This window comes from Chiloscyllium punctatum, chromosome 5 (genome assembly GCF_047496795.1).
Source record: "Chiloscyllium punctatum isolate Juve2018m chromosome 5, sChiPun1.3, whole genome shotgun sequence".
Lineage (NCBI taxonomy): Eukaryota > Metazoa > Chordata > Chondrichthyes > Orectolobiformes > Hemiscylliidae > Chiloscyllium > Chiloscyllium punctatum.
In genome coordinates, this window is record NC_092743.1 from 97373443 (window position 1) to 97389762 (window position 16320).

The 16320-nt window shown below is 40.5% G+C and overlaps 1 protein-coding gene across 1 annotated transcript in view; it reads right to left on the reverse strand.

The window, feature by feature from the left end:
• Nucleotides 1–450: 450 nt before the first annotated feature.
• ofcc1 (orofacial cleft 1 candidate 1) overlaps nucleotides 451–16320 on the reverse strand; it is a 306357-nt gene continuing 290487 nt past the window's right edge. The window contains exons 21-22 of the mRNA XM_072570820.1: nucleotides 16041–16165; nucleotides 451–2155 (exon numbers count right to left, since the gene is read on the reverse strand). Coding sequence (XP_072426921.1) covers nucleotides 2152–2155; nucleotides 16041–16165 — 129 coding nt within the window. The 3' untranslated portion in view covers nucleotides 451–2151. The remainder of the gene's footprint in view (nucleotides 2156–16040; nucleotides 16166–16320) is intronic.

The following is a 16320-nucleotide window of genomic DNA, read 5'->3' on the forward strand; positions in this document are numbered from 1 at the left end:
ATCCCTTAGGAGAAGTGTGAAAAATTTACATTTAAGGAAAAAGGCTGTGATGCTGAAAGAATCAAATTGCTATCTTTAGCAAACTAGCATTATTAAAATCACTTTAAGTTTATTAGAAAAAGCTGTAAAAGACTTCTTTTGAAAAGGTACGTATTAAGGAAATCATTAAAACTGAAGTATAATTCAACTAACAAGAATAAGAAAATCAAAGGCAGAGGAGTACAGTGAATATCTGAAACAGCACAAATCATCCATATTGTTGAAATGAGTACAAAAGTCACAAAAAAGCAAACTATTTCTTCATTTCAAAGCATTTCAACAATTATTTTTTCAGCCCAAGTAGGGAATCACTCTGAAACATTTCAAAGATTTAACTTCAATTAACAGAAATTCAAGAACATTTCTGAAAAGGAAATAAGTTAGAACTTAGAAAAAACTACATTACGAAAATAAAGTTTTTTAACGATAAAGCTTTATTAGCAATTCAATTTCATTTCCCAACAAGAAAATACGACACTTTAAGATGTTGCTGAGGAACAATGAATACAACTGAAGTGGTTGCACAATTTAAAACATTGAACAACAGAATCAGCTATAACTACAAACAGTTTTTTTTTAAATCCTGCAACAGCTTTCAAGTAAACAATTTAAATGGGAGAAACAACAGCCATTTAATACAATGACAATGGAGCAAGAGATTACACCTCAAAACTGAATTAAAGTCACAGATACTTCATACAGGGAATTAAGATAGACAACATAAAGGAGACAACTTATGCATTACAGAAGTGCTTTAGGATTACAAGTGAGCATGTTTATTTCTTCTGTAGGTTGGCATATTTTAAGAATATAAGAGAAAAGATAGATACTTATGACAATAATGTAGAAGTATTTAACAATTACTTTCACTGAATTACCAACTGTATAATGGAGAAAGTAAGATTTAACAGAAGAGTTTACAGGAGAACACATTAATAGCTTAGCAATAATCTTTGCAGGTTGTCAGAATTTTCGATGATAGTGCTTTATAACCATAATTAATTTAAGAAAAAAATTGCTGTTGAAATCTCTGATCTGTCTCTTTCAAATAAGTTATTGTCAGAAGAGGATCTTACATTGGAAAGAGCTATGCAGATAGAGGTGGAAGCTGAAATGCATAAGCAACATGAGAGAAATTTGTGAACAGAAACTGAGTGCACAAAGTTCATCAGACCTTGTCAACTTTCTAATATACAAAAACACCAAAACATTACACAAGAAAACAACACAAAAAGCCTTTAGATCCCTTTATGTTATAAGTTACTACTCCAGATGTGGAGATTAAAAAAAGCACACAAGCAGAAACAATATTCAGCTTTATGATGCCAATGCAACATTTGTAAGAAAATGAAACATTTTTGGAGAATGTTTAAGCATGTCAAAAAAACCTATTGAACAAGGGAACTAATGATACTTATTTGCATACAGAGGTTCACATCTTACAGTTAGTACCTTTGGACAAAAACTTCGAATACCAAGAGATACCTACAGTTGAAAACATGTCAACACTCATTATATGATGACATGCCTTCTTTGAGAGATAAGGATCAAACTTTCTTACAAGTCATAATTGACTCATCTGAACCAGATATGGCAAAGATCATAAGGTCTTCCACCTCATTTCAAACTTGACACCAGAGTGGATGTTAATATTTTTACTGAGAAAATTGCTTGGTTGAAGAGGATGAACCACTCCAGATCAAAGGAATGTTAAGAGTATTAAAATACAGAAACAAATGGAAAATGTGCATGTCTTTAAAACCCAACACTTCTTATATCTGAGCAAAAATGCATCTTAAAATATGTCGATCAATCCCAAACAATTCAGAAGCCAAATACCACTGATTAGTATGGGTCAACAAATAGAAAATCTTGGTCTTGGATAAAATATTTGTTGTACCTACAAGAAGAAATATATCACTCAAGAATAATCACATTGATGCCTGACAACTCTTCATGACTAAGAAATCTGATGATACCACTGATTTCAATAGTTTTGACGGAACTATTCAATTTTCTTCCAAAGATGGATGAATCTTCAATCTCTGATCATCTGACATCCTTTACACCCCAAGAACCAGAAATTAGTAGTAGTTTCTTGTTTCAACCAAATCAACTGTTAATGATAGCAAAACAACACAGTCAGCTTTACTCTCTAAGACTGAATGTGAGAAACTAACAATTTTATCCAAACGTAAGCTTGAGAATAGAAGAATCACATGCAAGTTTACCTTGTGACAATGTCAAATGAAGAATATTACTCTTTCAGAAACATAGTTATCTTCTCTGATACAATTTGAGAATCTAATGTTCAAGAGAAACATTGATGCCAGAAATTTACATCTGCGAAGGACATTCAGGAAATTAAAGATCCACTGAAGTTCCAGTTAAGCAATGATCTCTACCTTAATATTTTGCCTCAAGCAGCAGGCTAACAGTACAAACAAGTCATCTGCCAATTTTAAAGATTGAGACTTGGGGGAGATGTGGTAGTTATATAGTTGAAAGAATTACATAAATTGTTTAAAAACCAAGAAAAATTTGTTTTTTGAGGGTGGTGAAGAGACATTGTAGAAAGTGGTTAGTGCCTGAAAGGATTAATTGACAAGAGAAGATAAGCTTTACCCATGTGGATTAAAGAACTATCGTGAGGAATTAGCTACAGTCAAGTTTGCAACCTGTTTCTCGCTCTTGGGGGTCGGAGCTACATGGACATGTTTCTTTTGCTGTTTTTGGTATGTACCAGCTGGCTGGGAAGGCTGTGTGCTCTATTCAACATAGCTTCTAAATTGAAAAAGTTTTCATTTTGCACTAACATTTGCAAAGCTTTCCTTCCATGTGCTTCTGTGTGGTTACAAAAACAGGAAGCCAAGCTGAGAGACATCTAGACTTTGTGTTAAATGTGCACTCCTGTAGCAAAACACAGTGAGTACTTCCACAAACAGAGGTACACAGAGGGTTACAATATTCTGGGCCAATCTAACAAAGGCACATTGATGCATATTCTCTATTTTCTGCCAGCCAACCAATCTGCTATCCATGCTAATGTGTTGCCCACTACACCAAGAGCTTCTATTTACCATAATAACCTTCGATGTGGAACCTTATCAAACGCCTTCCTGAAATCTTGTTATACCTTTTAGAGCCGTTGAGAGTGTGTGCAACCCAGACCTAATGTTGTTTGGGAGATCTTCTTCAACCAGCAGAGAGGAAGTGGTCCTAATTTCTGGCCTGGACGTTTTGGAACAGAGTGTTCAAGTAAAGCATCCATGAAGGGTGCTACCTTCTGGTGCTTGTGGGAGGTAGGGGGTGGTGTGACAATCACAGCCTGTTGTGGAACGCCTGCTGCAGCAAGTGAAGGGAGAGCTTGGTGCTCTTTAAATATCACTCCAGAACTTCCAAAACCAGAACTTCTGGCAAGGATGGAAGTTTCACTTGGCATCTGCACTTGATTCTTTAAGTCACTACAGAGAATATAATAGGCAAGTTCCTCATCCTTCAACCCCTAGCATTATTTAAATGTTGTCAGCCTTTATATTTCCTGTCTCTGAAGTGATGTTATATTAAACCGTGTCTTGGAAGAAGTCGACCACAGAAGCAATGGTAAAACTGTACCACAAAAGGCTCTGAGTTTCCACCCATTATTCTTAATTCTTATCAGGAAATAGTTTTCATGAACTCTGGTTTAAGATGAGGATGTATCTGTGACATGAGTCAGGTAGGTTAATCAAACGAACATCTCTTTTTCCAAGCAGTAGTTCCCTCTTCATTGGAATGCTGCATGATGAAGATCTGAGCCTGCAAGTCACCCATTGCTTCTAGCAGTATCCTGACCAATTGATCATCTCACAATGAGGCCCAGTGTGCTGGTGTGTCCAGCAAACCTCCAATTTCTGCCATGTTTCTGCTTGCAGCCTACTCAAAGCTTTTGGGAAATGACAGAGATTTTCTGGATCACTATTTTTCACCTGCTGTCAGCTACAATATTCATGGTATTGTTAGACTAATACATAATGAGCTGAACCTTACATGTCATGTTTTTCGGGGTTTTTTTGTATGGTTAAATGCCATGAGGCCTAGTAAAATTTCTGACCGTATCTTACCAAAGTTATGATGACCCTCCTGTTTGATTCTAGGTCCATCTTTCACTGTTCCTAGAAAAGCTCACTGCTCACCAAATATTCTGCCAAAAACCGTCAATTCACCCATCAAGTTGACACTGGCTCTATCCACTTTGGGCATTGTCCCAGTCATTTTCCAGTTTCATTTCCTATCTAGAAAAATTCAAGTGATGCTAGGGAATGCAGCTTGTAATAGTTACCACTGGCATTGAGCTCTGTCTAGTCACTCAGTATAATCCCTCAAGCATCCATGTCCCCTTTTATCTTGCACTGCTCTGACAGTCCACTTCTATTTATCCCTCTCTATGTAGGGATACACCACATTGAATTTTACCTCCAACACTCCTTTTTGCACCTGAACCCTGACATTACCCTCTAATTATGCCCACTCTGGTCCTCTCCTGTGATGGCCACAGTGGTGATCATTGCCAACCAACAACATCATCCCCCACCCCGACCCCCAAGGCCTACCATGCTTCTGATGCTGTTCTGCCTACTCTCCTATAAGCTTTCATGCAACGGATTTAAAGCTTTATGAAAATGGAGCTTTATTGAAACACATCTTACTGCTGTTGTTTACAACTTCCATGAAAGACCTTGAATAAGAGACCACAATCATGTGATGTTACATCATTTCCTGTGATGATATACATATTAATTCACATATTAAACAATTATAACTGACCCATTAACCCTATATCCAATATAAGATATTACTACACAAATACGATTCCATCTCATCAGCTCAGGGCTCACGGTTGGGAGCTCTAAAGCTTTGATGTGGGAAGTGAAGGAGCATTCTTGCTCAACAAGGGATGTAATCATTTTAAAAATTCTTCTTGGGCAGCCTCCTGGCCCTTGAATGTAGTCTCTAACAACTTGAAGCTGACAGGAAAACGAATGCTATTCCCCAGTTTAGACTTCAGGTTATTATTACAGCCACTGCATGTTTAAGGAAGGACTCAGTTTGAGTGACCTTGTTAATTGTAATCATGTAAAGAGTGAGTGAGTGAGAGGCAGGCTGCCCATCAGCAGGTCCCACTGCTGCTGTCAATGTCCAGACCTGGCCTTCTTTAACTGCATCTTTGACACGTTTGGATATTCCAGAGAAGCTGATAGGAAATTAGATGCCACATCCAGAGACTCCTGGTGGAAATGGTGAAAGATGCCAAGTTGCAGGACACCATAAACAACTCTGCAGACAGAGCACAGTATGGGTACATCTGGATGTGGCAAGATGGGTATGACCACCCTAGGATAGGATAGGATTTCCTTTTTGTGCCCTGAGTGCTCACTGCCAGACCTACCTACGTTCAACTAGTATCCTTCACTGATCACAGCCACTGCTGATCGATTGTCACCTTCAGGAAGACCTGAGCAGAGGATCTTCCAACAGTGAACTTGGCGATAGGCTCCAAAGAAAACTGCCCTCAGGTTGGCAGGAGCAGCAATGAATGGGTTTGCCTCTCTCATATCTTCCTCTTGATACTTCTCCTCACTGTTTGTCAGTTCTCAGGGCGGCATGGTGGCTCAGTGGCTAGCACTGCTGCCTCACAGTGCCAGGGACTCACATTCGATTCCAGCCTCAGGTGACGATGTAGAGTTTGCATGTTCTCCCTGTGTCTGTGTGGGTTTGCTCCGATTTACTCCTACGATCCAAAGATGTGCAGGTTAAATGCCCATAGTGTTAAGGCATGTGTAGGTTAAGTGCATTAGTTGAGGGAAATGTAGAGTAATGGGGAAATGGCTCTGGGTGGATTACTCTTTGGAGGGTCAATGTAGATTTGCTGGGCTGAAGGGCCTGTTTCCACATTGTAGGAATTCCAATTCTAATTCTTCTTGATCTGCTGCTGCTCCTCTTTAATCAACTCTGCTTTCTTGGGAGGAGGCCTAACATGTCTTTCTCCACTTGTCCTTACCTCCTTTCCCATTATCCTTGACCCCACTACCTTATTGGAGTGGTTCCAACTCTGATCATTTGAGCTTAGCTAGCACCATACTCTGGCCAGGCCCCTAAAGACCACCTACCCCTAAGCCCACCCTTCCACTTCACTAACTGCTACCCCATCCCCCAACACCCCACACATACCCACTGCTTACAGCATTTGTTCCATTTTCCATCCTTAGTTGCATGTCCCTTCTCCTGGGGAAGTAGGTGAATGTGGAAGCTGACCATTTTAAACTGTTAATCACAGAAAACACTGAGGGACACAAACAGGATTAGAAAGGTTAAAGATCTAAGAAACCCTCTTGGAGACTTTAGTGCACTGGTGAGAAAATGAACATTAAGCCATTTTCTTCCTTAAAGAAATAACTGGCCTTGCTCTTTTCCTTGGGTGCCTCCAGGATAATCTTCCCGTCCAGAGTCCACTCTGGACCGGGATAAGACGTGTTCACATTTCTTCTTCCAGAGGGTACACAGAGAAAGCTCTGTGATCAGCAATCTGAAGGAAGAAAAAGGGTCTGGAATAAAGCTGAGACTGACATTTTAGTGATCAGTCAATGCTGGACTGTATGACAAGAAGCCCAAAGACAGCATGGTCTCCCAGTTAGTCCTATTCTCTAACAGGGCGGTCTTAGATGATAAAACATGGGAGAATATGGACAAACAGCTAACTGTGGGTGAGCTAGCCAAGGTCCTTATGTCTTTGTGGGACGTACTCAACCAGGATGTGCTGGAGGTAAACAGGAGCATGCTTAATGCTGGCAGAACATCCTGATCCATGAGGGCAGGCCTCATCATCTTCACCCACAAGTAGGAGGGGGAAAGGGAGGAAATTCAGAATTAGTGATCAATTTTACTGCTCAATGTAAACTACAAAACTCAGTCCAAGGTCATTGCCAACTGGATCAGGTCTGTTTTGGGGTTGGTGATTCACCCTGTGCTATAGTGGGCAGGACGATTTTAGACAGCCTTGTGCCATTCAGAGATCTCATCACCTGTATGCGGGAATAAGGGTTGGCACTGGACCACAAGAAGGCCTTCAACAGAATATCACATACCTACATGATGGCTTCAAATGGAGTTTGGGGAGCAAATCTGCAATTGGATTCAATTGCTTGACACAAACTACAGTCTCAAAGGCTGGGGATCTGAAAGCTTCCCAATCAAAATCAGTCCTGCCTGACTGCCCTCTCTATTGCAGATAAGAGCCTGGTTCATCAAGTGTGAGTGCTCTCAGTGTTGTTGTATGTGGCACAGGTCTGGTCTGTTCCCAGAGTCTGTGTTATAGCGGTTATTTGGGCCATCCTCAATTTATCTGGAGAATAAAGATAGATCGTGCCTGCAGGGACACCATGTATGAAACCCTGGACAGAGGATGGTAGGGTGGTGGTCAGAGAGAACATATGCAATATCATCCTCATCTTGATGTTCACCTTTGTGTTCCATGCACATGCTAAGTATCACTACATGCTGAGGTTCTACCTGCCCCACTGTTGTGAAGGATGGGTCTGGCTACATTGCTGCTGAAGTCTAAGTAGTTGGACTGAATCTTGTCATTTGTCCCTTGTGTAAAAGTTTGTACAGAAAACACCTTTGAGCACAAATCCATTAGGCAGTGGTTAGCACATCATGTTCTCAAAACCCTGTAGGGAATGGAGACAGTGGTTCCTGTCGGTGATTCCCTATGCAGATTGTCAATATTATTCAGGGGAATTTTCTAACAAGCACCAAGACATAGCTTAGCTGCTGGTGAGAAGGGATATTCCCTGTCAGACTGCTCATATATGCTGCACTCTCTGTGCTATCATATGGTGACCTTGCAACAGCTGCCAGGGTGAAAAGACCATCACACATCTCATTCTGGAACACGCCCTTGCTAAGACAGTCTGGAGAGATGCAGTTGTTTTTGTCGAGGTGTGTCCCAAACAGTTGTGTGAGCCTGGACTCTGTGCTCTCTGGGCTGCTCCCTGAGATGCACACCAAGCTGTACCTGAAGAACCATCAACTTGATGCAAGACCGTCATTGGTCTGCCCAAAATGTATCGGTTTTCTGGTGCAAACAATTGTCCCCAATTAAGTGTTACAAGAATGGCAGATTCCAGCGTTCAGGATTGTATGCTGAGTGATGAAGCTTGGGGCAGCCACTGTCAAGGCACACTGGGAACGTAGCCGCCACTTCAGGCCTTTCAGCCATTATGTACCAAGGGCTTTATAGAATGCCTCAGGCTGCATGGTTGTAATGGAATACATATAGTTAATATCACATTTTGTTAATGTCACAATTGTGTGATTGGATTGAGGCATCTTATGAGAGTAAAACACACAACTGAGAAGAGTGGTATTTTGTTGGATTTTCTGTTATAACTGAATTGAAATGGTCTAGAATGTACTTATCCATATTTTCTGAATAAAGTATAGTTTTGCATAAAAGCCCTCCACTTCCACCAGCCCTTCACCATCGGGTTACAACACCCCTAATTTCTAAGAATGCAACCTGATTTGTTCAAAGCTGGATAGATCAGTTTATTCCAGATCAGCTGAGCATCTTCAAATTCATATCAGCACTGTATAGATTAGTCTAATGACCTGTTCAGTGCAGCAAACAAGATAATACCAGGGCCTAGGGGATGCTGCTGTAATTATCCTGCAAAATAACCCCAGCATTTTTGCGATGTTTGAAAACATGTTCTGCTGCTGGTAGTGCAGGTTTCGAGGCTTCAGGTTTCATCATTTGGATAATGAAAGACAAACGGGTGAGATAAATTTTTCATACTTCACGCTCAAAGTAAACTATAATTCAAGGCATGTAAAACTGCCATTTACATTTTAATCATGAAATATTTGATTTCAAGTAATCTTACTCCCTTGTGCAACATTCACATCCTACAAGGAAAGGAAAAAAAAACACCTTCTCTGAGCCTCCCAGTTAAATGAAAATCAAAGCATTTTCAGGAGCTGGTTAGCTCAGATGGCTCGTTTGTAGTTCCAAATAGTGCCAACAGTTGAAGATTTGGTCCTCATTTCAGTTCAGGTAGACCTGGGGTCTGCTTTTTTAGCAAAATTACCCATGAGCCATGGTTCCAGCACCCCTCAAATAGTCAAGGATAGAAAAAGATGAAAAACATTTTCAAACAACATATCACAATGGGCAAAGAAAAAATGTAATAGATTCTATGCTATATTGCAGAATTAGGCTTTCTGTGCTTAGCAATAATAGGACACTTAATATATACATTTTTATGATATTTATTCATTTATAAATAGCACATAGAATCTCACACTTTAAAACGTTTTAGGATGCAGTGATGATTGCTATATGGGCAAAAAGACTAGTGTGGAGTTATTACCTTTCAACATCACAGAACCTGTTTGCAGTCAAAATGGATAAAGCAGATAAATTAATGCAGGATGCAGTTGGTGATTTGGTATACTGACTGCTAATTTCACTCTACTCTATAGAGAAGGGAATCTATGTATTCACTCAACACAAACAATACGGGGATTGAGTAGGGGGTGGATCTGGGTGGGGATTCTCTTCAGAGAGTTGGTGTGCACTTGATGGGCTGAATGGCCTGTCTTCACACTATAGGGATTCTATGATTCGCTGAAACCTATAACAGAACAGGACATATAATAAGAGGTGCAAAACTTCAGTCCCCCTATTTTAACCCGGACCAGAACGGAACGAATCAGGAAAGAAACTAATCTTTAGCAGACCAGAGAAAACGTGAATCAATGACATTTAGGTAATATTGCAGGGAGGTAGAATGCAATGAGGGATGACACAACATGACACAGATTTTAAATAAGCATTGAAATTATCTCTCACGTGCATTGATACAGGCAGGAATAGGTGATAATAGCTCACATTACCATTTTGATGGAATGTACAAATACTTTTTTAACTTCCCTACAGGCAGCTCATGGAATGAATACTCAACCAAGGTTTTATTGCATGATTTCAATGGAGTGAAAGCCAAGCAGATCCAGAAAATTGAAAATGACTTTCATACACCTCCACAAAAAAACTACATTCTGTTGACAATGCTTGGGTGTTGGGAAGATCTGGAAAAAAAACATAACAGACCTTTCTAGTTATCAACTTTAGTGACCACCAAAATGGTTGCCATGAAGTTGCAGAAAATAACAAAGGAACTGAAAGAAGCTTGAGTTTTGGGGAAGGGTCACTCAACCCGAAATGTTGACTCTAAATTCTGTCCCAGACCTGCTGGGCTTTTCCACCAGCTTCTATTTTTGTTTATCATAAAGGAGGAGACTGGTTGGAACTGTAAATCTGAAATCAATGAATTTCATCCTTGAAATAATTTTTGAAATCTTAATCTGGCTCTTAGCATTCAGTGAAATCCATTATACAGTACTGCCAGTTGGCAACCTTATCTATAAACTGATTTGGATGTTCAGATAGGGTAATACTCTTCTGAGATACATCCATAGTGTATCTGTATTGTTAGATTATCCTGCCTATAGCTGTTATACAAAAGAACCCATTCTTTCACTCACCTTTACAATGTACTCAGTTGTTAATAAACATGCTTCTTATATTCCTTACCAATAGCTATTAGAAGTCAGGAGGAATTCTTCACTTAGCAGACACATGATCTCAAACATGTCAAAAGATAGTGTCCATATAATAGAGTCATAGAATGGAAACTAGTCATAGCATGGAAACAGACCCTTCGGTCCAACCCGTCCATGCCGACAAGATAAACCAACCCAATCTAGTCCCACCTGCCAGCACTCGGCCCATATCCCTCCAAACCGTTCCTATTCATATACTCATCCAAATGCCTCTTAAATGTTGCAGTTGTACCAGCCTCCACCACATCCTCTGGCAGCTCATTCCATACACGTACCACACTCTGCGTGAAAAAGTTGCCCCTTAGGTCTCTTTTATATCTTTCCCCTCTCACCCTAAACCTATGCCCTCTAGTTCTGGACTCCCCAACCCCAGGGAAAAGACTTTGTCTATTTATCCTATCCATGCCCCTCATAATTTTGTAAACCTCTATAAGGTCACCCCTCAGCCTCTGACGCTCCAGGGAAAACAGCTCCAGCCTGTTCAGCCTCTCTCTGTAGCTTTGATCCTCCAACCCTGGCAACATCCTTGTAAATCTTTTATGAACCCTTTCAAGTTTCACAACATCTTTCTGATAGGAAGGAGACCAGAAATGCACGCACTATTCCAACAGTGGCGTAACCAATGTCCTGCACAGCCGCAACATGACGTCCCAACTCCTGTACTCAATACTCTGACCAATAAAGGAAAGCATACCAAACGCCTTCTTCACTATCCTATCTACCTGTGACTCCACATTCAAGGAGCTATGAACCTGCACTCCAAGGTCTCTTTGTTCAGCCACACTCCCTAGGATCTTACCATTAAATGTATAAGGCCTGCTAAGATTTGCTTTTCCAAAATGCAGCACCTCAGATTTATCTGAATTAAACTCCATCTGCCACTTTTCAGCCCATTGGCCCATCTGGTCCAGATCCTTTTGTAATCTGAGGTAACCCTCTTCACTGTCCACTACACCTCCAATTTTGGTGTCATCTGCAAACTTACTAACTGTACCTCTTATGCTAGCATCCAAATCATTTATGTAAATGACAAAACGTAGAGGGCCCAGCACCGAGCCTTGTGGCACTCCACTGGTCACAGGCTTCCAGTCTGAAAAACAACCCTCCACCACCACCCTCTGTCTTCTACCTTTGAGCCAGTTCTGTATCCAAATGGCTAGTTCTCACTGTATTCCATGAGATCTAACCTTGCTAATCAGTGTCCCATGGGGAACCTTGTTGAACGCCTTACTGAAGTCCATATAGATCACATCTACTGCTCTGCCCTCATCAATCTTTCTTGTTACTTCTTCAAAAACCTCAATCAAGTTTGTGAGACATGATTTCCCATGGACAAAGCCATGTTGACTATCCTGAATCAGTCCTTGACTTTCCAAATACATGTACATCCTGTCCGTCAGGATTCTCTCCAACAACTTGCCCACCATTGAGGTCAGGCTCACCGATCTACAGTTCCCTGGCTTGTCTTTACCGCCCTTCTTAAACAGTGGCACCACGTTTGCCAACCTCCAGTCTTCTGGCACCTCACCTGTGACTATCGATGATATAAATATCGCAGCAAGAGGCCCAGCAATCACTCCTCTAGCTTCCCACAGAGTTCTCGGGTACACCTGATCAGGTCCTGTGGATTTATCCACTTTTAACCGTTTCAAGACATCCAGCACTTCCTCCTCTGTAATCTGCACATTTTGCAAGATGTCACCATCTATTTCCCTACAGTCTATATCTTCTATATTCTTTTCCACAGTAAATACTGATGCAAAATATTGATTTAGTATCACCCCCATTTTCTGTGGCTCCACACAAATGCCGCCTTGCTGATCTTTGAGGGGCCCTATTCTCTCCCTAGTTACTCTTTTGACCTTAATACATTTGTAAAAACCCTTTGGATTCTCCTTAATTCTATTTGACAAAGCTATCTCATGTCCCCGTTTTGCCCTCCTGATTTCCCTCTTAAGTATACTCCTACTTTCTTTATTCTCTTCTAAGGATTCACTCGATCTATCCTGTCTATACCTGACATATGCTTCCTTTTTTTTTAACCAAACACTCAATTTCTTTAGTCTTTCCAGCATTCCCTATACCTACCAGCCTTCCCTTTCACCCTGACAGGAATATACTTTCTCTGGATTCTTGTTATCTCATTTCTGAAGGCTTCCCATTTTCCAGCTGCCCCTTTACCTGCAAACATCTGCCTCCAATCAGCTTTCAAAAGTTCTTGCCTAATTACGTCAAAATTGGCCTTTCTCCAATTTAGAACTTCAACTTTTAGATCTGGTCTATCCTTTTCCATCACTATTTTAAAATGAATAGAATTATGGTCGCTGGCCCTAAAGTGCTCCCCCACTGACACCTCAGTCACCTGCCCTGCCTTATTTCCCAAGAGTAGGTCAAGTTTTGCACCTTCTCTAGTAGGTACATCCACATACTGAATCAGAAAATTGTCTTGTGCACACTTAAGAAATTCCTCTCCATCTGAACCCTTAACACTATGGCAGTCCCAGTTTATGTTTGGAAAGTTAAAATCCCCTACCATAACCACCCTATTACTCTTACAGATAGCTGAGATCTCCTTACAAGTTTGCTTCTCAATTTCCCTCTGACTATTGGGGGGTCTATAATACAATCCCAATAAGGTGATCATCCCTTTCTTATTTCTCAGTTCCACCCAAATAATTTCCCTGGATGTATTTCAGGGAATATCCTCCCTCAGCACAGCTGTAATGCTATCCCTTATCAAAAATGCCACTCCCCCTCCTCTCTTTTCTCCCTTTCTATCCTTCCTGTAGCATTTGTATCCTGGAACATTAAGCTGCCAATCCTGCCCATCCCTGAGCCATGTTTCCATAATGTGCTATGATATCCCAGTCTCATGTTCCTAACCAAGCCCTGAGTTCATCTGTCTTCCCTGTTAGGCCCCTTGCATTGAAATAAATGCAGTTTAATTTATTAGTCCTACCTTGTCCCTGCCTGCCCTGACTGTTTGACTCACTTCTGTTCTCAGCTATACCCGTCTCAGATCGATCTCTTTCCTTATTATCTCCCTGGGTCCCACCCCCCCACCTTACTAGTTTAAATCCTCCCAAGCAGTTCTAGCAAATTTCCCTGCCAGTATATTAGTCCCCTTCCAATTCAGGCGCAATCCGTCCTTCTTATACAGGTCAGTTCTACCCCAAAAGAGATTCCTATGTGGATAATCAAAATACCATTCACTTCAATATGTGCACGACTATGAATTAGGTTTGGAAATTAAATGACATAGCTGCTGGTTGTGTAAAATCATAAGCATCTCTGATTTGTTATTGCTTTTGTGTGGCAACCAAGTAGTGCAGCAAATGCAAGTGCCAAAAAAGGCTGGTCGGAAACCATCTGATATTGTCCCTTGGGCCCACATTAATACTTGCCCACAATAATAGTTGCGTGCTGGCAACTATCCTTTGTCATGAGATCAAATCTACTTTTTGCACTGAGCATCATGCAGCCCTTGGGTAAGTACCGGAGTATGAGAATGAGGAGAAAGCATGGGATAATTGTAGGCTAACTATGTTTATTCAAATTGTTGTGTAGCAGAAACAGCACTCTCACTCCTCCAGTTTTACATTGAAGGCTCTTGCTTCTCATATGCTGCCTGACCTGTCGTACTTTTCCCAGCATCACGCTTTGCTAACACTGACTCTGCAGCATCTGCAGTCCTCGCTTTCCCCTATGCACTTCTTTGGTGCCAGCTACATGCTAGGCTGCAGCCACATCTGCAAAGCCTGAATGAAGCAGGCTCAACTGCTCCTTAGGGGTACTGAAGTTCCCAGAGAGGAACTATAACAGGTATCATTAACATATGCAAGGGGTCTATTATCCATTTTATTCAGCCTTTCCAGACACCTGAATAAAGGCATGACCCAATATTGGGTCAAATACTTGTGCAAATCCTAGGGATACATAGCAGTGAACCCCAAAATTAGCTCCAGTTCCATTGATTTCACCCAATAAAATGAGGTTGTTTCCATTTACACATTTACGTTGACTTCAAAAAAATGTTGGAAGATGCATTATTAATATAATTTAACAACAAAGTTTGGGAGAAGATTTGTAGCTCGGGTGCTCGTTGTTGTGGTTCTGTTCGCCGAGCTGGGAATTTGTCTTGCAAACGTTTCGTCCCCTGTCTAGGTGACATCCTCAGTGCTTGGGAGCCTCCTGTTTGCAAGACAAATTCCCAGCTCGGTGAACAGAACCACAACGATAATTTAACAACACAATTTGAAAGCCATTCACAATGTTCCAGGCACTAATGCATGAATGGAACTAGCAGTAGTAATTTCTGGCAGGCCTTTTTAACAAAGGCAGCATATTTTGAATTTTACAAAACATAAGAGCAAAAGAAGTACATTTCTCGATCAAAGTATTCCAGTCGCTAAATGGTTAAAATATGTATTAGGACGCACAGTAACTTCAGGTGAATTTGTCTTTTCAACTGTACTCAATGCACATGCATTTGCTATTTACTTTCTTAAATCATATCTGAACTCTCAAAAAGTCCCAAGTGTCACTTCTGTATTCATTGGCTTATACTGACTCTAAGTCAAGCAACTCTTCACTTTTAAAATGCATATCTTTGGAGATATTTAGGTTGAAAATTCCAGAGCTTGGGGCCGAGCTGAAAGTGCAGTGATGAATGGTGAAGCCATTAAGATTGTTTTCCAATCTTTTCACAGCCTCATTTCTCCCCAACACTGAACTCTGTGCTCATCCAATTTTAGTCTCTTGTGCATCCTTGATTTTCATTGCTCCAACACTTATAATCACATCTTACAAACTTACAAATTTTCCGTGAAGAAAATCGTTAAAACTTGTTTCCTTCACCAAACTCTTGGTCACCTGCCCTAATATAGCCTAGATGGTTCGGAATAAACTTATGTTTGATAAGACAACAATAAGGCACTTAAGATATTTAGTGTTTTAAAGGTACATTAAAAATGCAAGTTATTATTTATTTTTATGTCATTCAAACTGAACAGATTATGCATTCAGACTGTCAGAGATTCAGCCAGTAACATCTAACACTTATTCACATCTAACTGTACAATTTGTTTAAGTAATTTTGCTTGAATGTTGTCAAAATTCTTCATTGTCAAATTATACCATTAGACCATAGTCTTAATTTATTGATTGCATTCAGTGAAGCTGCAAAGTAACACAAAAGTGGACAATGTAATCATAATGTGAGAAATGTGATTTTATGATTGTTTTTCATTTTCTTTCAGCCTGTATGTTTTTGATAATTGCTCTAATGAAGCAATTTGAGGTGCTCTGCCAAATGCAGATACATAAAAGATACTCACATCTTCCGCTGTCTTTCTCGGAGTTCAGAGGATTGCAACACATTGTCCACATTGTTCACCTGCCTCTGTATCAGTGTATGTACCTCACTGCGTGCAGGGTTTGTGCTACTAATAGCACCAAACACCTAAGATAGATGCAGAAGAGGAAAGAGAGAAAAGAATAATAATTTTAATTGCATTCTTGAAAATGTTCAAAGTACAGGCCCCATATTTTAATGCCCCCACTTGGCAGAAACCAGTCTGGTGAAGATTAACAGTTGCCAGTATCCCCATATTAACT